At 29.5% G+C, this 23,346-nt stretch overlaps 1 protein-coding gene across 1 annotated transcript in view; it reads right to left on the reverse strand.

Annotated features, from left to right (window-relative positions):
• Positions 1–8,986: 8,986 nt before the first annotated feature.
• The window catches only part of LOC129913715 (transient receptor potential protein), a 67,202-nt gene continuing 52,842 nt past the window's right edge, over positions 8,987–23,346 (reverse strand). The window contains exons 6-16 of the mRNA XM_055992521.1: positions 23,043–23,219; positions 22,747–22,981; positions 22,531–22,683; positions 19,537–19,682; positions 19,086–19,453; positions 18,670–19,027; positions 13,278–13,497; positions 13,039–13,213; positions 12,816–12,979; positions 9,957–10,138; positions 8,987–9,895 (exon numbers count right to left, since the gene is read on the reverse strand). Coding sequence (XP_055848496.1) covers positions 9,167–9,895; positions 9,957–10,138; positions 12,816–12,979; positions 13,039–13,213; positions 13,278–13,497; positions 18,670–19,027; positions 19,086–19,453; positions 19,537–19,682; positions 22,531–22,683; positions 22,747–22,981; positions 23,043–23,219 — 2,907 coding nt within the window. The 3' untranslated portion in view covers positions 8,987–9,166. The remainder of the gene's footprint in view (positions 9,896–9,956; positions 10,139–12,815; positions 12,980–13,038; positions 13,214–13,277; positions 13,498–18,669; positions 19,028–19,085; positions 19,454–19,536; positions 19,683–22,530; positions 22,684–22,746; positions 22,982–23,042; positions 23,220–23,346) is intronic.

The following is a 23,346-nucleotide window of genomic DNA, read 5'->3' on the forward strand; positions in this document are numbered from 1 at the left end:
GAAGCTACAGCCTAAACGGATATACCGATTAATGTCAAACTTGGTATGTAGCGTTATTTGGCGACTCTCCAGAGGGGTTTTTGGAATTAATTGTTTTGGACCAAAAATAACGGTACTTGTCATATAACGATTTTAGTAAAATTGAAATATCTCAAAAACGGCTCCAACGATTTTGTTTAAAAAATCCAAGTGTTAGTTTTAAGCTAAGGTCTATCTTTCAATGAAAAAATTTTTTTTTGAAAACCATTATTAACGGTACCTGCCATAGAACCGTTTTTTTCAAATCCGATTATCTTCGAAAGTACTTGTTCGATTTCAACGAAACTTTTTGTGAAAAAGCATTTATATAATTTAAATACAAACCAAAAATAAAATTTCCAAAAAAATGATTTTTGGATTTTTAAAAAAATTTTGAAAATTTTTGTTTGAAAAATCAAATTTTGGAAAACGGGACAATGAATTTTTTTGAAATTTAGTTTTTAGATGTTGATTAGTGATTTCTACAAAATGGCATACCAATTTTATTTTAAAACTTTTTTTCCAAAAAATTATTTATAAAAAATTAGTTTTAAAAAAAACGGCTCTAACGATTTTGAAAATTTTTTTTCTAAAAATGCATGTTAACATAAAAATCAAAACTGCATACTTGTTTTGGAGGGCAATTTAATTTCAGATTTTATTTAATTTTTTTAAAAAAACGAATTTTTTTTTTTCAAATTTCTATATAAAAAGTCTTAAAAATTTAAGCAACTTTAACTCTAAGATCAAGTTCGTGCGACCCAGTCGTGCATTTTATTATTTAAAGCAATGCATATGTCTATCTATCACGGCCTGAAAAAAAGATACCGTTAAAAAAAAAAACAAAAAAAAAACTCAACAATAGTTTTTCTTGACTTTTTTACTTGTTTGGACTGTTTTAGTATGGAATATTAAATTTGATTCTCTACAACAAGTTTTAAAATCAATATCAAAATAAGGTGAAAAAATAAATATTTTAAATCAAATAAATTACAGTGTAGGTATTTGAAAAAGATAAAAATAAAAAACGAAAAACCCGGTTTTTTTGAAATTTTCACATAAATTTTGAGGTTATGTGAAAAATTGATAATACAAATGTTGTATAGATCTTTTTATTACCTACAACTTTGCCATACAACTTTTTTCCTTAGGATTTGTAGTTTTGCCGGAAATCGAGTTACAGTAAAACCCGGATAAGTACCTCACCTTAAATGCACTATTTTGACAGGCACTAAAGCGGGTAAGGTACTTACAAGAACCCGGTTAAGTGCTCATAGGCACTTATTATTTATTAAATAATAAAAAAAAAAATGTTTGATTACTAAAAACATAATCTTCACAAAACAAAATTACTTTGAAAGTTCAAAATAGCTAACTAGTTAATTTCTACCTTTAGTAGAATTTTTGAATTTAAAGCGGTTTAGGAAACGAAGTTTTTCTTACAGTTCAAACTTGTTTCAAATGTGTACTTAAAAGAATTTTTTGCAAGTAAATTCAACTATAAGTATTTGAAAAGCCAGGCAATTAAGCGGGGAAGGCAGTTAAGCGAAAGGTACTTAAAAGATGAATTTTATATGAAAAAATCCTTAAAATTTTGGTTCTAAAAAAACAAAGGTACTTATGCGGGTTAGGCACTTAAGCGAGAGGCACTTATCCGGGTTTTACTGTATACCATTTTTACCATTAAAAACTCAACCCACACACTTCCCGAACTCAACTCGAGCGTAATTCAATTTTTCATTTCATTTTTATCATATTTGCCTCCTTTTCCAATGGGTTTCATTCTACTATGATTTTTTTTGGTTTCAAAAATTATCGACCCTGGGGTAAAACTATCTTTAAACTTTTCAAAGTTATATTCTTTTATGAGTTTAAAATTTTTTTTGTAACAAAACAATGGATTGTTCACATGTCATATGGACAGGACATGGTTGACAGGGTTGCTTATGTTAAAAACAATAATGGAAAATATTATTCGATTTTGACAAATTAATGTTGAGAAGCAATTTATGGTAAACTAATAAGCTAACTGAAGCATTAGGGTGCAAATTATAGAAAACTGTATGAGTTCAATTTTTGTGAACAATTATTATTCCTTTAGAATAGTCCCGAACGTGTCCCGAATGTATCGTATCATCAAAAATCAATACTTTATTCTTTTCTAATTGATTTAATCCTGGTAATCGTCAAATATATTATTAATAACATATTTGACAATATTCTCCATAATTTATTGACCAACATATGAATTGAAAAATTTAAATAAATTCGCTGATGTTGCTACATACCTACATGTTGCAAAGTTAAGTAACCTCAAAGTTTGTGTTTATAAATTCTAGTGTATTATCTGATTGAATCCAGAAACGAACATTCACGAGATATTTTGTGTACGTGCTGATTGGTTATTAGGTCTTTCCGTTTATAAGAGTCTAAGGTAGATATTTGCCGTTTTGTGTAGCATCAACATTCTTAAAGTACAAAGGTAGCAATTTCATGTGTTCCTTATACCATATTATGTTTGGAAATTGCATAGTAACATCCGCCTTTTAGCACTTTTCAATAAAAACTGATTAACTTTATTACCAATGTGAGTCTATGTATGACCCACGTAATTGCTTGAGGCTTATGATTCAACATTTTTATTTAGAAATTCAACCTTTGTATTACTACAATATGTTGAAAAAAAGGTCTTTAATGTACCTAAAGTTTTGGTTACACTTTAGGATTTTCTGAAAAACAGAACATAACAGTTGTATTTGTTATTCTTTTTTGTATTGAAATAGTATGCACGCACATGGAACTTAAGTTTTTCACATGTATAAGAGTTGAAAAAGTTCAGGAGAAACATATGATAATTTCCTTAAACTTCATTAATAAAAATATTGTCGTTCCCAAACTAAAATCCCTACTTTAAAGCAACACAACTTATTCAAGGACTTTAGTCTTAAAGTTGAAAATAGAAACTTTCAAGTGTCACACAAAATTTTCTCCAGCTAACCAAAAAAAAAAAAAAAAAACCCAAAACCCAAAACCCCAAGGGCCTACAGAACAAAACTATAATTATGATTATTGTCAACAATTCCTCATACAAATCAGTCAGTTCTCATAGGAAAGATGGCGAAACAACCAAAGCCCACATGCATTTCCGTTTCAAGTTCGCGTCAGCAAAAATTCTGTAACAATGCAAAATAGTCCAAAAGAATTTCAGATGAAAACTCTGCGGAGGTCAGTAGCGTTAGAATAAAATTGGCTTTCTCATATCTACATACGTATACGTACATAGAGTGCATATGTATGAGAAAAATAAATGGCAAGGGAATATAAAATGTAAAATGTATGAAAATGTTAAGAATGTTGTCTTTTCATTAAAACATTCAAGCGCAAAGCAACCTGTTGAATATGGAAAGATTATTATGAAACTCATTCCGAAATGAGTAGAGGAGTTGTTTCTTTTTGAAAGTCAACCTTTACTCATCTAATGAAAGGGATATAAATTAGGCTGAACTGAAGATAACTGAATGAAGTGAATGCGGTGGGAAAAGTCTGCTGTTAATTGGGATGTAACCAGAGAAGAAGAAGAGCACAATTGAAAAATGACTGTTTAACTTTCTCATTGCACAGAATTGAAATTAGTTTAAATATTATTCTAAGGTAAAGAGTACCTACCTTTTTATTCATATTTTAATACAAGATCTATCTACCTTTCTTTAACTTTAAGGCGTTATACATTTTTGAAGCGTCCATTAGGGTGGCACTCATTTTAGAAATTACTTCGTATGGTATCGAAATATCTCGTATGAAATCATAGAACATAGACTTGAATTCAGCAGCCAAGAAAGCACAGTAACGCTAGGATTATTTTTGGGAGTGTTATGAAATTTTGTAAAACACAAAACAATTATGGTCTTTCATAAAAAAAATCACATTCTTATAATTCCTTGTCTTTTTACTTACGATATTACTTGCTTAGGATTCGAAAAAAAAAAATCGAACTCGAATAAACAATCAAACATGACATTACGATAATGGAGAATGCCACAAAAGTGGGTCCGGCAATTCTGTCTGTCTGCCTGTATTTACCTCGAGCTACAGCCTAAACTAGGAAAGCGATCATTTTCTTCAAGCTTGGTAGTTAACAGTTTTGGCTTAAAAACGAACGGTAGGTACCTGCCATATAACGGAAATAGAAAATTATTTTTTTTTTTTTTTCAAAAACGACTCTAATGATTTTGATTAAAATTTTTTAAAATAAAAAAAAATATTTTTTGATCTTTTATTAATGGTATCTGCCATAGGGCGCTTTTTTTGGTTTCTGAATATCTCGTACACGACAAACCCAATTCCTACCAAAATTTTTATTAAAAAATAGTTTATTAATATTTTTTTTTTTAATTTTCAAAAAACACATTTTTGGATTTTTTAAAAATATTTCAAACCTTTTTTTTTTGAAAAATCAAGTTTTGAAAACGGGTCAGTTAAATATTTCGAAATTTCGTTTTTAAGTTTTAATTAATTATTTCCTTTCAATGGCATAACAATTTTTTTTTTTTTTAACGGCTCTAAAGACTTTGAAATATTTTTTCTAAAAATTCCTTTTCATAAAAGAAATCAGATATACTTTGTTTTGTGATCAAAATTATTTCAAACGGTATTTCCTCAATTAAAGAAAAAACAGATTTTATATATTTCTTACATTACTGGTGAAAATAATTTATTAAATTTAATTATAATTTTCCCTAATTTTTTTCATAGAAAGCTTTTGTTTTTGTAACTTTTTTGAAGAAACAGGTTAAGATAACAAAATTTAATAAACTATTTATGTACTTACTTATTTGAAGTTTTCTTTACTTTGTTTCTATCTTATCCGTCCGTCTCACTGCTCGTCTTAGCCTGTCTCTTTGCAAGCAATGAGACATTTTGACTTTTTCTATGTTTTTGCTTGCTGTGATGCATTTTTTCATTCTTTAATTATAACTTTTTCTGGAACATTTAAAATATGTGTTAAAATGACTTCAAAGTTTGGTTAAGATAGCTTGAAAAAATTCTAAAATTTAATAATTTAAAAGAAAAGTGACTCACTGTTCGCACCTCTCATCTATGGAATTTCCAGTCTTTAATGTTAAAAAACACTTTTCGATATTCTGAATATTAAAGTAGTTACAAGTCAAATAAATCTTTTGAGCTCGTCAAAGAAAAGATTGTTCACCTTAAATTTTTACAACTCTCCGTACAACTTTTTTCTGTGGCGCTATAAATAAAAAGTTATTAATACTTTTTTTTAAATACCCCTTTTGTACCAAATGGAGCAATTCAAAAATAATTTAAGACACGAACATCATATTTATGGATATTCGCATAAAATTTTATGCGACTGAAAATCCAATATAAAAACCACAGTATGGGGCAGTAGACGTCGCTATAAATCACAGTCTAAGATATCAGGTGACACTCTAACTACTTTCATTGACAACATAAACTGCTCCTTTTAATGTTTGGATTTGGAGTATGGACCACCACCGTCTTGATAGACTGCAATTAAAAATCAGAGTTTCTGGTATTTAAAGCTGAAACACAATCACGCTTTAGGGCGTCACTTCGTTGCGTTACGTTGAGAAATCCTCAAAGCGCGCTTCTGTCACTTTGACTTTGAACAGCTGATTGCAACATAAAATCTGCTGTCAAATAAAAAAAACACAGTCACTCACAAAATTATTGGCCCAAGTCTTTATATTGATTTAATTGTTTAAAAATGAAAAAGGATATTAATGTGTTTAAAAAATTCATAGAAATTTGTTTATTCTTTAATCCTATAGTTATAAAAACAAAACCAATAAAAATATATTGTTTTTAACAATAAAACTCAGTCTAAAACATCATTAATTTTTTTTTGTTTTTAATACGTATAAATTGTTTTGATTTAAAATATCTCGATGTCGTTTTTTTGTGCAAAATCTATATAGAGAAATTAAAAAACACACATAGTTTTGCAATAATTTATTTTTTTTTATTCACATTTGGCGCAATAATAATGTGGGTGACTGTAACTATGTCTGTTAAATGTCAGAAAGCGAGCAAAAGTTCAGTCTGGTTGAACTTTTGCTCGCTTTCTTACGTTTCCTTACGTTTGTCAAAAAAAGCGTACGTAAGAAAAGGGTCATTGTGTGAGGATACACAGATTTTCTATAGTTGAACTTTTCGCAGTTGTCAAAATCGACGGCAAAGCGTGATTGTGTTTCAGCTTTAAATGTCTTTAATAGGGACATAACGTAAAAAATTACAAACACACATTTCGTTGTTTTACGCAATAAGGTTAAAAGTAACTACGCAATTAATCGTAAAAAGATTTGGAGGCATTCTAAAGAGCAAATGTGACACACAAACGAATGTGCTTTAGTCAGCAGTTCCTTAAAAAAAATGATAGAAATTTTCTTAATTAAGTGCCACCCTATTATATTCTCTAAAATGTATAAGAGTTATATATGTACCTTCAACCTGAAACAAAAATTTTCACAATTAGTTCGTGTTTAAACCATTGCAGTTTCAGTTTATTTGTTTTAACTTCGAGCCAATAAACATAGATACTCGTAAACGTTTATATTGTTTAGCTCTAATGATTCTTAAGTAGATAATTTTATTCACATCTTGTTTAAAGTTTATTGAACCTGAAATGCGTATAGTTTTATTATAAATATATGACACGTTCGTCCTAATAAGGTGTATCAAAAAAGCATAGTTGAAATTGTTTTAGAACGATTGAAATTGAGGATAAGCTATAAGCTTTATTGATTAACAGCATTTAGATTAGATATACAGAAAGGTAGTATTTTAGCACGAAATTTTCTTGCAATTTTGTTTCTTTTTAAAAATAGTGCTTTTTCAGACTTAAGTGTATAAAATAAATTCTATTTTTAACCCTCTGTCGGCACACGGGTGCGAATTTGGCAGGAAAAAAATAAAAAGTGGTCACAAAAAGTGGTTTTATAAGAATGAAAATAAATGTTTTTGGAATTATGAATACAATATTCTAATTCCTTGAAAAATTCTACATCAATTTCATATATGATTCTTTATAAAATTGTGAGACCGAAAAAAGTTCTAGCGACATGAAAAAGTGTAAACCAAATTCGCAAAAAAGAGGTGTGCCTACAGAGGGTTAAAAATAAACCTTAGAACTGGGTAGAACGTACTTGCTCTTATGCTTAAAGTACCTCTTTACAGCGTTACCGTTAAGCGACTTTAGTCGCTATTAGCGACCTTTTTGAAGCCTTAGCGACCAAGCGACGACTTTTTATTTAAAGCGACCTTTTCACTAATTTCATAATAGCGACTTTTTTTTCTTTCTAAAAATTGTATTTCTTTTTTAATTCTGAACATTTAGAGCTTCAAATTTGTGTTTCTTTTTTCGTTCTGAACGTATTCTGAGCTAGTTCAGAGCACCATCGATGGACTCAGAATAAAATAACTGAGCAGACCGAGTTGAATGCTGAAGGCTGAACACAAGCATTTAGCAAGTGAAATTGAAAAAAATTTCAAACAAATAAAATAATGGCGCAAGGGTGCAGTAGTCGTTCTAGTTTTTTATTTTTATTTAACCCTTTTGGACCCAGCGTTACTCTCATGTAACATATTTTTAAAAATTTGTAAAAAATATTCCATTAAATATTTTTTTAGGTTTCGATGGCTTAATTGAAAGATAATAATGCCTATTTATTTATTTAATATGTTAAATGCTTACTGGATTATTACAAAAATTAAGTCAAATATCATACCTTTAATTTTTGTTAATCGAAAAAGGGACTGATATTCACATTTTTTTCTTTTTTTTGCAAACATTTTTTTTATATATGGTCATAGTTTTGAAAAAAAGATATAGAAAATGTTAATGCAATGAAAAAAAAATGTTAATTTTCAATGAAAAAATTTAGTGAGCACAGTATTTTGAAGGCAATTTAATCTTCTTTTTTTCTTTGGAGCAATGTTTATGTCTATCTCAACCCAAAAAAAAAAAATGTATAACTAAAAAAACAAAAAAACTGAAAAAATCGATTTTTTTGATATTTTTTTTTATGATTGTTTCGACTATTGTATGGAAATTTTTTTTTCAATTTTTAAAAAACATTATTCCAATAGGAAATTTAATTCTCTATAAAAAGTTTTATGTGCAATATATCAAAATTTTGCTTGGTTTACGAGGTATATTGAAAAAACCAAAAAGGGGGCTTTTGCACCCCTATCTTCAGTTTCCACCCTCTCATTTAATAGCACTCCGCGATTTTATCTTCTTTTATAACCCATTCAACGATTTCTGCAATAAAAACCCGTGAACGTCTTAGTTCCTTTCTAAACTACATAATCAATAGCCTATTAAAATCCTAAAATGAAGACTGTTTTTTTTTAGTTTCTAATTTGGTTATTGTTAATAAAAACTTTGTTTCAAGACAACTTATGTTTATTTTTCTATGTAAAAACATATGAAAACGATTTAGCGACTTTTTTTTTTTAATAGCGACTTTTTCGACAAAAAAGCGACTTTTTTTCAATTTTTCAGGTTAGCGACCTTTTTTTTCTAAAAGCGACTTTTTTAGCGACCTTTCAAAAATTTTCAACGGTAACGCTGCCTCTTTATCTGCTACTCAAATCTGCGACGCAAATTTGAGTAGCAGATATGAGGCGCAGATTTGAGACGCAGGTTTATGTCGTTCTTAATGCGCTTCTTGTTGCATTTTAGAATCAGGAATTTTTGTATTTGTTCGAACATATTAAACTCTATGAAATCCTGGTTACAAGTTGGCCCTAGAAATGGAGCAATACAAAACTAACCATTTATCTTGTTGCACCTTTAGAAAAAAAAACAAGTACCTAATTCAAAAACGTACAAATAAAATCTTAATTTGTTTCATCACTCCAGAAGAAAAATGTAAGCTTTTCTGAATTTAATTAAATTTTCAATTCAATTTTATTTAATTTCAATGCAGTAATTTTCAAATATCTTGACATTTTGATTTACTCCACAAATTTTACTATTTTTATCTTCTGTATTTTTATTTATTTATTGTTTTTAAATAACTTAAATTGTATATTTTATTTAAAAATTTTCATTGAACTGATTTTTAAAGTTTTTAAAAAATCCGCATCCTTTTCAGTCTTCTTACAGCCATCCCGAAATCATACGACCTGTTACTTGAGATTTACCTCGATCACCACCAGCAGCCGCACTACTTTGACCAACATTGATTTTCGCTGGTACTTTCTTTTCCACTGCAGGTTTTGGCTTATCAGCAGGTTTGTCACCAGGTTTATCGCCGGGCTTGTCACCAGGTTTATCGCCAGGTTTATCAGCTGCTTTGTCATCACTTGGTTTATCAGCTGCTTTTGCTGCATCACCATCGGCTGGCTTGTCTGCTGCAGTAGTTGTCTTCGGAGCGTCAGCTGGTGGGGCGGCAGCAGGTGCTCCTCCGGCAGCTGGAGCTGCTCCAGCGGGTGCAGCTGGTGCTTGACCTTTTGCGGCTGCTGCTGTTGTATCGGGTGGTTTGGCTGCATCGGTTCTAGTAGTTTCGGCTTTCTTAGCCGCTGCATCGGGTTTGGCTGCTTCACCTGGTTTTGCAACATCTGGCTTGGCGGCATCTTTCTTCGCATCGTCCGGCTTTGCAGGTGCATCGGGTTTAGCTGGGGCACCTGGTTTTGCATCATCGGTCTTCTTTGCTGCTTCTCCTGGTTTGGGTACGGGCTTTGTAGGATCGGCTGCTTTAGTTATTGGCTTATCGGCTGGCTTTCCTGCTGGTTTGTCATCTGGTTTCTTGTCATCTTTTTTGTCTCCAGTTGGAGGTGCTGGAGCTGATCCTTTTACAGAAGCTGTTAACATTTTCATTGATTTTGTCTGTTTGAAAAAAAAAATATAATGAAAGACTAGAATCAGGTTAAAATATAATTCAGCTTACCAAATCAACTTTTTCCTTTCCACCTTCGGCTGGTGCTTTTGTTGAACCTGATGGCTTGAGATCAACTTGTTCACCTTTTTGAGCTGCTTCTTCAATTTCAGCTGCTGTCAATTTCTTTTGCATGAATTTAACATATGCCACTCGAGTTGCCCTTGTTACATCACCCAGTTTTGGATTGTACTCTAAAAGAAGAATAGAGAATTTTCAAAACATTAGCTGGAAAACAAAATTATGTAAGAGATTGATACAAGTAAATTATCCCACGTGAATTGAAATTTGACTTGGCAAGTGGACTAAGTCACTTTTTGCATTTAAAAAAAAAAAACTTACTTAATAATTTTATTATAACGATTTAATTGTATTTCTTTTTTGAAACCACAGAAGGAGCAATAAAGAAGTTTGTTAACTGCAATTTCGCTTTCAAATTAACTTTTCCTTTTAAATAGTAACACTGTGCTTGAAAATGCAACTTTTTTTACCGACAGATGGCGCTCCTATAATAATCCTAAGATAATTCGAGTGATGCTGAACACGATGGCGTCCTTAGTTTTTCAAAGTTGGCTCAGTTAAGAAAAATGTTTGCCTTTGAAATTTTCTGTTTTAAGCCCAAAATCATCGAAAAGCCCCAAAATTATTTGGAATTTATTGTTTTTTTATCGACGTTTATGGATCAAATATATGGTCTTTTAGTAGGATTACAGTTTGTAGAAGATATTTAATCAGTATAATGACTATTTTGAAACTTTTAAACATGCATGTTTGACAAAAAACTTTTTTCTCTTTGCAAAAAAAACTTCATATTTTACTCAGTTTTTCTTCAAATTTTATTATTTCACTTATATATCTTATAACCAGAAAAATGACAATATTTTAATGTTATTTCCTACAAAAATCATCAAAATTTCATTTAATCTATGTACATAAATAGCTATATCAATTTGTTTGCCAAACTTTTTTTTATTGGATTGGGACACTTAAAGTGCTGAAAAAATAGGTTTTTTTTTTATTAAACGAAATGTGGTAGCGAAAAAGTTCTGAAGTTCGTATAGTTAGGCAGATATTGGGTGTAATTTTAAAGAATCATAAGATAATAACAAAATACTGCTTTACAGTGAATCTGAGTATATATCAAACAGCTTAGCTCAAGCCGTTTTAAACATTTTCACCTAAAATTAAGTACAAATATTTAAAACATTAGTTTGCATTGAACTACGTACGAGATATTTAGAATATTCAAATTTGGGAATTTGGAAAGCTTTTGAATTCACAAGTAGTTTTTTTTACTCAAAAATAGCCACCTTCAATTGCTTATAAAGTTGGATCTATTTAATGAATAACAAAATTCGTACCTACATTTTTCTGCGCGGGATATCTAGTGTTTTAAAGATTTGTCGTAAATTTTAAGTGAACATATTCAAAAATTAATGCTGCGTTCCGTTTTGTACAACAATGCACGTACAAAGATTATCTGTAGATACATTATTTTGTGATATTTGTTTATATAGTTTTTGTAGTAACACTTAAATACCTGGCCTCGTGTTCAGCATACTCGAATTATCTTTAGTAGATAGGAGCGCCATCTGTCGGTTTTTTGAACTAGCACAGTGTAATTATTTGTATGCTAGATTTAATCGTTTTTTTAGGAGTGACTTAGTCCACTTTCATAATTAAGGGCACATATATCTTAATATTGCATGTGTTGCCGTGGTGTTGTAATACATGTTTTTACGTTTGAAATCGATTTGTGGTAAAATTGCTTCCTAAACGATGCAATCATGTCCCTCACTCCCATATAATTTTTTTCTTTAAAAAATCTAGACATTCGTTTGATATCAGTTTTAATTTATGAAATTCAAGCAAATTAAAAAAAAAAAATATTTTTGTTTTAAAAAGCAAAACGGCATAACCGGCAATTTTTAACTACCGACGCGACGTTTAAAAACAAAAATCAACAAAATCGGAGCTGTAATTTGCTAAAGCTATACCACTTAAACATAATAAAACGATAAAAATGCAAATATCTAAATACTTGAAATTGATTTACTATTTTCCTTATATTAATAGTAAAAAAGGTTTGAGCAGAACTAATAGCAATATATAAATATTTTTTTTTATGAAAAATTACTTTAAACCGTTCAAAATGATCAAAATTATCGAAAAAAAAACCTCCGAAAATTGAATGATGCCAGTCGATTTCTTAGGCCCAATATAGGATGACAGTCAATGGTGCAACCGTCTTAATATTTTGTTTAAAAAAAAAACAATTTTTTATGAGGTAAAAGCGTGCAATAAATGTCGAAAATTCGTGGATTTTCAGTACTGTTAGTCAAGAAGTATCTTAAAAAAAGAAAAAGTTAACAAAGTTGACTGTAAAATATACTAGTTCCATATAAAGGAATGTCGCTTCTAATATTTATTTACGAAAATTCATCTTGGAAAATCGTTAAATGTAAATGCTGATACCAAACATTCTCAAAAAAAACGTTACCTATATAAAGTTTTTGCTCAATGAAGAACCAGACGACTTAAAAACCATTTAATTTTATCCCTTTTTCACTCACTATAGCATTTTCCAAAACAAAATAGGTATCTTGAACTTTAAAACTTTACTCAATTGGTCCGGAATGGATTCCGCATTTCTTTTTTTATAAAAGCAAGCCGTGATAAATATTTTGACAGGTTCCTGTTATGAATTATTGTACAACGCGAACCTTTTACTCTAGTCGAACGATTTGACCGAATCGCTTATTAACTACCTTATTTTGATTTTCCAATTTTTTCGATTTGCAAGTCATAATTATTTTAAATTAAATTGTTTCATTGTCCACTAAATAGCAACACAAATAAAGGTTCACTTACCAACAAGTCTATTTTGGTTCATGCCAAGACCTTCATTAGCTTCTTCAATAATCTGCCTCCTCAAGCTCCTCTGGCTGCGTCGTTGCATGGAAGATCGTTTCGATCCAATAGGATCCACAGACATTGTGTTTTTGCGGACAATCGCATTCCAATCCTTCTTCTCGCTATATTCCAATTAGTTTAAATTATTTTTTTTTTTTAATTCTAAATATAATTAACTTACCCAGCTTTAATTGATTGTTTCTTTCCAATAACTCTGGCAATCGAACTAAATACATCAACAGTTTTATCTTGAGGTTGTGTATTCATTTCATTCTGTAAATTCTCAACGAAACCAATTTGGAAGTCCTTCAAAATACGTCTTTCCATAACTTTGCCCTTCTTTGTACCAGCAGCAGCTGAAAATTATTATCATTTTTTAAAAAAATCACAAAACAATAAACCATATTAATTGGAGAATACCTGCGGTCTTCTTTTCAATATCTGGAACTTCGAATTTATTATTTTGGAATATTTCCAACAATTCAAAGCGCAACGAACTAATGTCCTGACGCACTTCAATGATGTCATCTTCAGTTATGCCATAGTCGTCACGTTTTCTTTGCTCGGCGGTGACAAATCGTCGGATTAGTAGCTTCATCACTTTATCGTGCAAAGCTTGTGACTTTTCCATTGATTTTCGCTGCATAGGTAAATTTAAATTAATTTGTTAAATTTATATGCAAAAAGAAAAAATTTAAATTTGCAATTTCTGAGGGAAATATAAAAGAATGAAAAGAGAGTAGGAGATTGTCGACATGATGACGACTATCTTCCATTGCAATTTATGACCATAGATTTGTAATTTGATTAAATTTGACTGATGTAGAGGGGTTAGAAGTAAGAGGTTGATTGAAAGGCTTGAATGACTTTTGTTTTGTTAAAGAAAAAAAAAAAAGGTTGAAGTTTATTTTTAAAAGGATTCATGCAGTTTTATTTGAATTTTACATTTAAGCATATATATTGTAAGTTTATATCCTTTTTTGGTATATCAACAAATCTATCAATTTTTAAGATTTTTGAACAGCTGAAATATTATCGCCTTACAGCATTTTCTAAAAAATCAACATTTTCAATTTCAGAAAGTTTTAAAAGCACTAAATGGATGTGGTACGGTACACATTGTACATTTATTTTTCCCAAATAAAAGTACGAGAAAGTTTAAAAAAAACAGATATTTTATGGAAAAATAAAAACTATCAAACTATAGATAGTTTTAAGATATTTAGACCAGTGCCGATGCCTTCAAAAACATTAAAAAGTACAAAAAAAATCATAGTAGGATAAAACATATTGGAAAAGGCGGTGAATATGATGAAAATTAAAGGAAAAATAAATTACGGGCGAGTCGAGTTCGGGAAGTGGGTGGGTAGAGTTTTTAATGGTAAAAAATGGTATATCTCGGTTTCCGGCAAAACTACAAGTCCTATAGAAAAGAGTTGTATGACAAAGTTGTAGGTAATAAAAAGATCTACAACTTTTGTATCAACAATTTTTTCACATAACCTCAAAATTTATGTGAAAAATTAAAAAAACCGAGTTTTTTGTTTTTTATTTTTATCTTTTTCAAAAACAAAAATTTTTCTACGAAATTTATTGAAAACTTACCTTATTATGCCCCAAATACACTGTAATTTATTTGATTTAAAATATTTATTTGTTCACCTTATTTTGACTTAATACCAAAAAAACACCCTAATTTTCAATCGAAAATTCACGTGTCAAAATATCAGCTTTTTTCAAAAAGTCGGTGGGCATTTCGTTTGTTAAAATGTCTATTTTCTGATGGTGTAAAAAAAAATTTACATTAGTATACTAAAGAACATGTTTTAGTAAAATGCAAAAAATGAAAAAAGCTGGAATTCGAAAAATTTTTTTTATCATTCTTTACAATTTTGGCCTATTTATTCAAATTTACACTTTAATTACTCAAAAAACGTAGGATTTCATGTAATATTGAGTAATTTAAGTGTAAATTTTAATAAATAGTATAAAATTTTAAATAATGATAAAAAAATTTTCGAATTCAAGCTTTTTGCTTTTATCGAGAACATGTACTATGGTATACTAATGTAAATTTTTGTTTACACTATTGGTAAGTAGAGATTTTTACGAACAAAATACACAATGATTTTTTGAAAAAAGCTGATATTTTGACACGTGAATTTTCGATTGAAAATTAGGGTGTTTTTTTGGTATTAAGTCAAAATAATGTGAACAAATTAATATTTTAAATCAAATAAATTACAGTGTATTTTTAACATAATAAGGTAAGTTTTCACCAAATTTCGTAGAAAAATTTTTGTTTTTTAAAAAGATAAAAATAAAAAACCAAAAACTCGGTTTTTTTAATTTTTCACATAAATTTTGAGGTTATGTGAAAAAATTGTTGAAACAAAAGTTGTAGATCTTTTTATTACCTACAACTTTGTCATACAACTCTTTTCTATAGGACTTGTAGTTTTGCCGGAAACCGAGATATACCATTTTTTACCATAAAAAACTCAACCCACCCACTTCCCGAACTCGGCTCGCCCGTAATTTATTTTTCCTTTAATTTTCATCATATTCACCTCCTTTTCCAATGGGTTTCATTCTACTATGATTTTTTTTGTTTTCAAAAATTATCGACCCTGGTCTAATTCATTCATTCGATAGTTTTAAATCATTCATTCATTCATTCATTAATTTAGTTACTATTTTCATTCGAATAGTTTTTTCAATCGATATAGTTTTTTTATTCGATAGTTTTCTCATTCCATATAGTTTTCTTAAACGGTAGTTTTTTCATTCAAATCAATTTTTTATTTGATAGTTTAATCGATAGTTTTTATTCGATAGTTTATTCGATAGTTTTTATCTGATAGTTTGTCCGATAGTTTTTATTCGATAGTTTATTCGATAGTTTTTATTCGAATGAATAAATAAATGAATGAATGAACTATTCGAATCATTCAGTTACTAACTATCGATAGTTCAAACTTCAAAGTTCAAATCATTCGATAGTTTCTATCACTAGTTTGAAGACTAACTGACAAAGTCTCTATTGACCTATCAAGAACTTATTTTACAGATAAACTTCAGTTTCTGAGTAGATTGAAAGTCTTTTAGCACATTCAAATGACTTTAAAGGAGTTAAACTACTTTAAACTGCATGTTGATAAAATTGGTTTGAGTAGTAAGCCAAAAAGGCTTAAATATAGTCTATTATTTCGACTATTTACAGGGAATATTCTCGTTTTTTTTTATATTTTTTTTTTTTTAATTTTTCAAAAACAGTGGTATACCATTAAAAAGGAAATATGTATAATCAACACATAAAAACAAAGTTTTAATAAAATTCACTGGTATGTTTTGAAAAATTTGATTTTTCAAAAAAAAAAAAATTGAATATTTTCTTAAATTTTATTTAAAATTTTTTTATAATTTCTATATTAGAATTACTAAAAATGTTCTTGCACCCAAAATTTCATTGAAATCGGTCGTGATGTCTACAAGAAAGTCAGACATCAGGAAAACTGTACTGTAGGTACTGCCTATTTGTAATAGTCCAAATGTAGGTCTTTTTTTTTTTTGAGAAAAACAACTTCTTCCATTTTGGTCATATAGCAAGAACAGTTATCTTTAATCCAGAAAATAAAATTTCAAAATCTCCTATAGGTCTAGGGAATCACCAAAACCCGTAATTCTCTTCAATGGTTTAGGCTGCAGCTTGAAATAGAGGCAGATAGACTAATCGTACCTGCAATTAAACTTTTTCTAAATTTCTCGTAAACGACTTATCTGATTGAAATAAAAATGTTTGTTATAGAAACGTTTTAGAAGCCTTACTATACAATTTTGAAAAAAAAAAATATGAAAACTAATGTTTAAAAATTACAATTTTTTAAAAAATTTATATTTTCAAAATTATCCAATGAATTTTTTGAAATTTTCTTTTTATTTGTGTAAAGTTATTATAATTTTTTTTTTAATATAAGATATAAAATTACACTGGTCAACAAAATTTAACTTTTTTTTTTGCCACAAGAACCAAAATATACTTTTCTAGTAGTTTTTGGGGTGCTAAATCCGAATCTGAAGTCAGAAAAATTTGATTGGCCTCCGTTTTTGAAATATTGTAGTTATAAAATGCTAAAAAACGTCATTTTGGTTGTTTTCGAGGTTCTGTTTTTATGTAGGGTAGTTCATTTTAAGCAAATTTGTAACGGTTATGATAAGAACAGATATTCTTCTTTCAAAAACTGTTTAAATTTTCCTATATCTCTTTTATTGCTCGAGATATCTTAAGTTTCATTTAATAAGCCAAAGAGAAACTAAACTCAATCTAAAGTTTAAGTCACTAGTCACAAAATTTTTGCCACAAGAACCAAAATATACTTTTCCGAAGGTTTTTGAGTTGCTGAACTCAAATCCGCAATCGGAAAAATTCTATTAGCATCGGTTCTTGAAATTATACCGTTATAAAAAAAACCATTTTTTTTTTCATTTTATAACGGTAATATTTCAAGAACGAAGGCTAATAGAATTTTTCTGATTGCGGATTCGAGTTCAGCAAGCCAAAAACCTTCAGAAAAGTATATTTTGATTCTTGTGGCAAAAAAAGTTAAATTTGGTTGGCCAGTGTTGTTTCTGATTCAAAGACCGCTACTTAAATTTTAAATATCTCGGGCAATAAAAGACATATCGGAAAGATTTAAACATTTTTTGAAAGAATAAAAATAGCTCTCATAGGTACCGTTACAAATTTATTCGTAATGAATTACACCACATATAAACATAACCTCGAAAACAGCCAAAATTACGTTTTTTGACATTTTCTAACGGTAATATTTCAAAAACGAAGGCCAATCAAATTTTTCTGACTTCAGATTTGGATTTAGCACCCCAAAAACTACTAGAAAAGTATATTTTGGTTCTTGTGGCAAAAACCTTGTTGACCAGTGTTATTAAATGGCGCAAGTACCTAATTTGTTTGAATTTATTTAAAAACATATTTTTGTAATAAAAATTATAATATTTTTTTTTTTAATAAAAAAAAATGTTTTTTTTTGTATTATTACTGTTACTAAAGCTCTTCCACAATTTTCTTGATTATTTTTAATTTCTCACAACCATCTTCAACACAAATATGTGAGAAGAAGGATTATTTTTTTTTTAGATTTATTATTGTTTTTTTTTTTAAGAATTAATTTCTTAAACCTTGTCACATTGTTTTGAAAAATATTCTAAAAAATTATTTTATCCAAAAATTACTTTTTCAAAAAATACTATGCAACTAAGTAGTTTTTGAATGAAGAAAAAAACCTCAATAAAACAACTGATTTGTATAAGGTTCAAACAATTTCAAGTTATTTCTCATGGTTTTCGTGAGAAAGTTTTTTAGAAAGATTTATATTATTTGAATTTGATTCAAAAAAAAAATCAAAACCAAAATTTTAAGGTTTTTTTATTCACTCTGATTCATTGTTTTTTAGTAAAAGACAAATTATTTCTACACTATTTCTATTAATATAATGCAGGGTAATCTGCAGAAGTGCATAATATTTCGATTCCTAAAAATTTGGTAAACTTTCCAGTTACGGCTGAGAAAGCGCCACTTTTATAATGTTTTAAAGCGCGGGCTACTCCATAAGTGTTATTTTTTTTAGCATACAACGATTTTAAACATAAATCTTTCAATTTCAATTACTTTATAAAGACCTCTTCTATAAGAAGCTCATCAAACTAATCACGTAGTAACAAATAACGAAAATGTTAAATGCCAATTCAAGTCTTTTACTCCCCGAGTCATGTTACAAAACTAATATCTTACCATAAAGCTCTTAGTTCGCTTATTAGTTTCCTTTCCAAGTGTTTTCCTCAACAATTTAACAGTTGGACACAAGTTAAATGGTGGTGGTACAGTGCCTCCATCTTCAAAGTAGCTCATCCATAGTTGCGAACGAGCGAATTTCCATTCCATATCAGCTCGTTCTGAGATGATTTGATAGGAATTTGACATCATGGCAATCAACATGTTGAGGAGTACAATAATATTGATCACAGAATAAGATCCGAACATGAGAAGTGCCCAAAATCGAGTAAAGCTCTTAATGCCAGCTAAATCGAACGAAACCAAATCGACAAGACCGAAAGAAGCCCAAAACAATGATTGGGATGTTTCAAAAAGACTGAAAGTAAAAATAAACATTTAAGATAAAGAAATTTTGTTTGGGTGTCAAAAATTACTTTGAGAATCGTCGCCAAATTGAACAAGCCTTTTCTTGATCATCAAAGTCCGCAACATCAGGATGCAAATGGTAACACTTTTTCTTTTCCAAATCGGCATAGTACCAGAGCAATTGATTTAAGCCGCAACCAAAAGCAAACAGCACCAAAGTGTAGATGAAGAAGAATTTGATAATATCGATAATCATTCGGCCCAAAGACACTTGCAGCGGTCCCAAGTGAGGATTGATGGAGAAAATGTGCACAAGTTTCAAGAAGGAGAATATCATTGCGGCTGCAAATGCACCCTCAGATATTAACATCGGATCAAAAGGATGCCAGTGCTCTCGCGGAAAGTACGGGTCTATATTTCGATACCATAAATCTCTCTAAAAAAAATAATATTAAAAAAAAATATACAAATGTTGGAACTTTTTCAAGAAGTTTTTTTTTTTAGATTTTAACAACTTACATGAACAATTACCCAAGCTGTGGCTCTACAAAGAATCCATGTTACGTAAAACATATTAGATATGAAATCTACTATGTTCCATAAATCGCATATGTATTCAAAGAGTCCATCGCTATAAAGAGTCCTAAGTTCATTAAATATTATACCTAGAAAAGAGAAACAAAATAAAAATCAATCTGTTTATGCATTTTATTTAAGGAAAGAAAAATCAGTAAACTAAAAGTAGAAAACAAGACTTCTGTTATAATTGGGTATTATCAATTCATTTCACGTTGAGCAAACCTAAAGATAGAAGCATTTTAAGAATACTTTTTCAAGCTTGTTGCATGCATATGGAAGAGAATTGTTAATCCTTTTGAATTTTTTTTACTCACATGTTGCAATGGACTCGTGCTTGCTGAAGGCTATGAACGATATGTTCTCAGAAGTTGTATATTTTTGTTCACTTAAGGAAATATTTGAAAAAGGGGGTGGTGGTTTTAGGCAACTTGCCTTGAATATGTATACAAGAAGTTGCAAATAAAAAACAACAGGTTTTGATGTTTTCTAGGAATTATTTTTGGATACGTTTTTATGTACCTATGTGATCCCAACTTTTCAGCTTTAAGTATTTGGACTGTGAAACCATTTGAAAACTCTTGTTTATGTTTAGGTATTTGACGAAGGAACAAATCGATGAAATGAAGAACTGAAACCTGCAACTGCATGCATGAGTGTAGTTCGGAAATTAAAAAAGGGCATCACAAAAACGTTGCAAGACTTTGAATGTAATATGATTTTTAGTGCAATGTGTTATGTTGAACTTATAACAAATAAATTTCTTATGAGATACAAAAAATTCACTGTCTATCTGTGTAATAAATTGATTTTTAGAAAAATAAATCACACGAAAGGGTGACACGTATTGGTCTTATGGAAAATAAATTTAAAAAATAATATAAAATTTGTGTTAAAAGTTACAAAAATATTTTTGACGTGATAAAAGTCTTATAAATCGATGAAAGCGGGCTGCTTCCACGAAAAAGCTTGACTTGGGTAACATTTGCCATTTATTTTGTAAGAGAAAATTGAATTTTGATAATGAATTAAGCACAACTTAATAACATAAAATTTTTATAAAAAAAAAAGTTCCAAATTTGTTTCCAATTTTTTTTTCCAAAATTTTTTTTTAAAGACAGTAAGAGAAAACGTTATTGGCCTTACAAGAAGGTACAGCAGGTCATTGTGAGTGTAACCGTTGATTTTTAATAATTCCTCTCAAACTATTTTCGTCTCAACCCAACCTACATTTTCTAGCTTTTTGTCACAACACTGGTGACTCGGGGTTTATAAAAACTGTCTTACATTTTTTTAAAGTTGGTTTGCCAAAAAAAAAATGGTATGCCGTTTAAAATAAAATGCACGACTGGGTCGCAGGAACTTGCTCTTAGAGTTCAAGTTGCTTAATTTTTTAAGACTTTTTATATATAAATTTGGGAAATGATGTCAGGTACAAAAAAAAAAAAAAATAAAAAAATAAAATTCGTTTAAAAAAACAAGTATGCAGTTTTGATTGATATATTAAGATGCATTTTTAGAAAAAAAATTTCAAAATCGTTGGAAAAAAAGTTTTAAAATAAAATTGGTATGCCATTTTGTAGAAATCACTAATCAACATCTAAGAACAAAGTTTAAAAAAGAATTCAATGTCCCGTTATCGAAAATTTGATTTTTTTTTTAAATTAATAATTTTTTTTTTTTTATCCAAAAACTTCCGAAATTTTATTTTTGGCTTATATTAAAATTATATAAATGCTTTTTCACAAAAAGTTTCGTTGAAATCGAGTAAGCAGTTTCGGGACAAATCGGATTTAAAAAAAAAAAAAAAACGGTTCTATGGCAAGTACCGTTAATAATGATTTTCAAAAATAAATTTTTTAATTAGAAGATAGACCTTGTCTTAAAATTTCCAATTGAATTTCTTAAACAAAATCGTTGGAGTCGTTTTTGAGCAATTTTAACTTAACTTAAATCGGTATATGACAAGTACCGTTATTTTTGGTGCAAAAAAAATAATTCCAAAAACCCCTCTGGACAGTCGCCAGATAACGCTACATACCAAGTTTGACATCAGTCCATCCGTTTTGGCTGTAGCTTCGTTTACAGACAGACTGACAGATAGAAAGACAGACAGACAGACAGACGGACTTCCGCGACCCACTTTTTTGGCATTCTCTACCATCGTAATGTCATGGAAAAAATGTTATCTCAATTTTCTTTTCTGTACGAATACATAACTTGATCTAAAGTACCTATATTGCAAGTAAAAATAAACTTAGTTATGAACCTTACGTCTTCTGAATCAGAAGATTTTGTGTTAATTTTCAAATTTTAAACTCAAAAGGTCACTGTGGCGTATGTGTAACTTTTTTTGTTAGAAAATGTTTTCTTTTGCTAAACAGATGATAATGAATCATCATTTTCTGCCCAATGACATTAACCATTTTTACAAATCTTATTGAAAAACAATACAAATACACTAGTGGCAAAAATATACAGTCGCTCTCTTGCCTTATCAGACAGTAAAAATTGCTCTTGATGCAGCCCAGACGCATAAAATTGTATAGTTTTGTTAAATAGCTTGGTTCATTAGCATCAAATTAAGACTTAAATTTTAACAATCATTTCCGGATATTTTGGGAGTAATCACAAAAGTTGAAACATTTAAATGAGTAAAATTAGAACTATAGAAAAAGCAATATTTCGTATCTCTTTATCTCTTATCACAGCTTCTAATTAATTTTTTATTAGTTTCATGACAGCATCCTGGTGGATTACATTCAATTCTTCTACCACGTTCAATTTAAGTTCATTTACTGTTAATGATAATGGATTTCTGACTCTCATAATTCTTGTTTAAGCTCTTCCCATAAATGCTCAATAGGGTTGCATTTGTTTTAGTTGCATTTGAGTAGCAGATATTGAAATTATAATAATAAATTAATATTTACTTACTGAAAATATACATAATAATTCCTAATTCGATTGGTCCTGGCAACGATCCACGCTCGTATTTCTTCCAACTTTCCAACATCGCAAGCATCCAAGGAAATGCAAGAAGTTCAAAAGTAATTTGCACAACTCTCAATGAAGCTGCACCCAAAAGTGCTGCATAATAAAATTTATTTGTATTATTTTTTTCATAAAATTCTATAGTCCAAAAAAACAAACCTAAGAAGAACATATAACTGCAGGAATGTGAGATAAACTTAACAAAAGGTTTTCGCATAAGTTTACCCTTTTCTGATTCGGGTGCGAGAATATAAGTCATACTGTTCATTGGAAACATACATCCAAGCTTTATAACATCAATTATCTGTTGGCTAACAGTTTTTCTTCGAAATCCAGGTAAACCTTCATACCAAATAGCAGCAAGTAATTGTTGCACATTTGGATGTGCCACGAACTTTAAATATTAATAAATTCATTTTTAACGCTTTTAAGAAGGAAAAAACTCTTTACTTTACCTGTTTTTGTTTATATTTAATAGCCAACTTCAAACGTTCCAATGTTTGACGTGTCCCCGGCGTCCAAACATGCTCCATAGCCTCATGATTATAGTTCAGCATTACTTCTAATTCCAAAGAAGTACGAGCATGATCCAATAGTGAAGACACAAACGATTGTACGTCAGCACGCATTTCCTTAGAAAAAAGGACACATTCTTTTATGTAAACCACTTTTATTGGTTATAATGGAAAAAAAAAATACAATTTTTTGTTATTAAATCAAGTCATGGACGTCTGTTATTCCAATAAACACAATAAAAGT

This window comes from Episyrphus balteatus, chromosome 3, assembly GCF_945859705.1.
Source record: "Episyrphus balteatus chromosome 3, idEpiBalt1.1, whole genome shotgun sequence".
NCBI lineage: Eukaryota > Metazoa > Arthropoda > Insecta > Diptera > Syrphidae > Episyrphus > Episyrphus balteatus.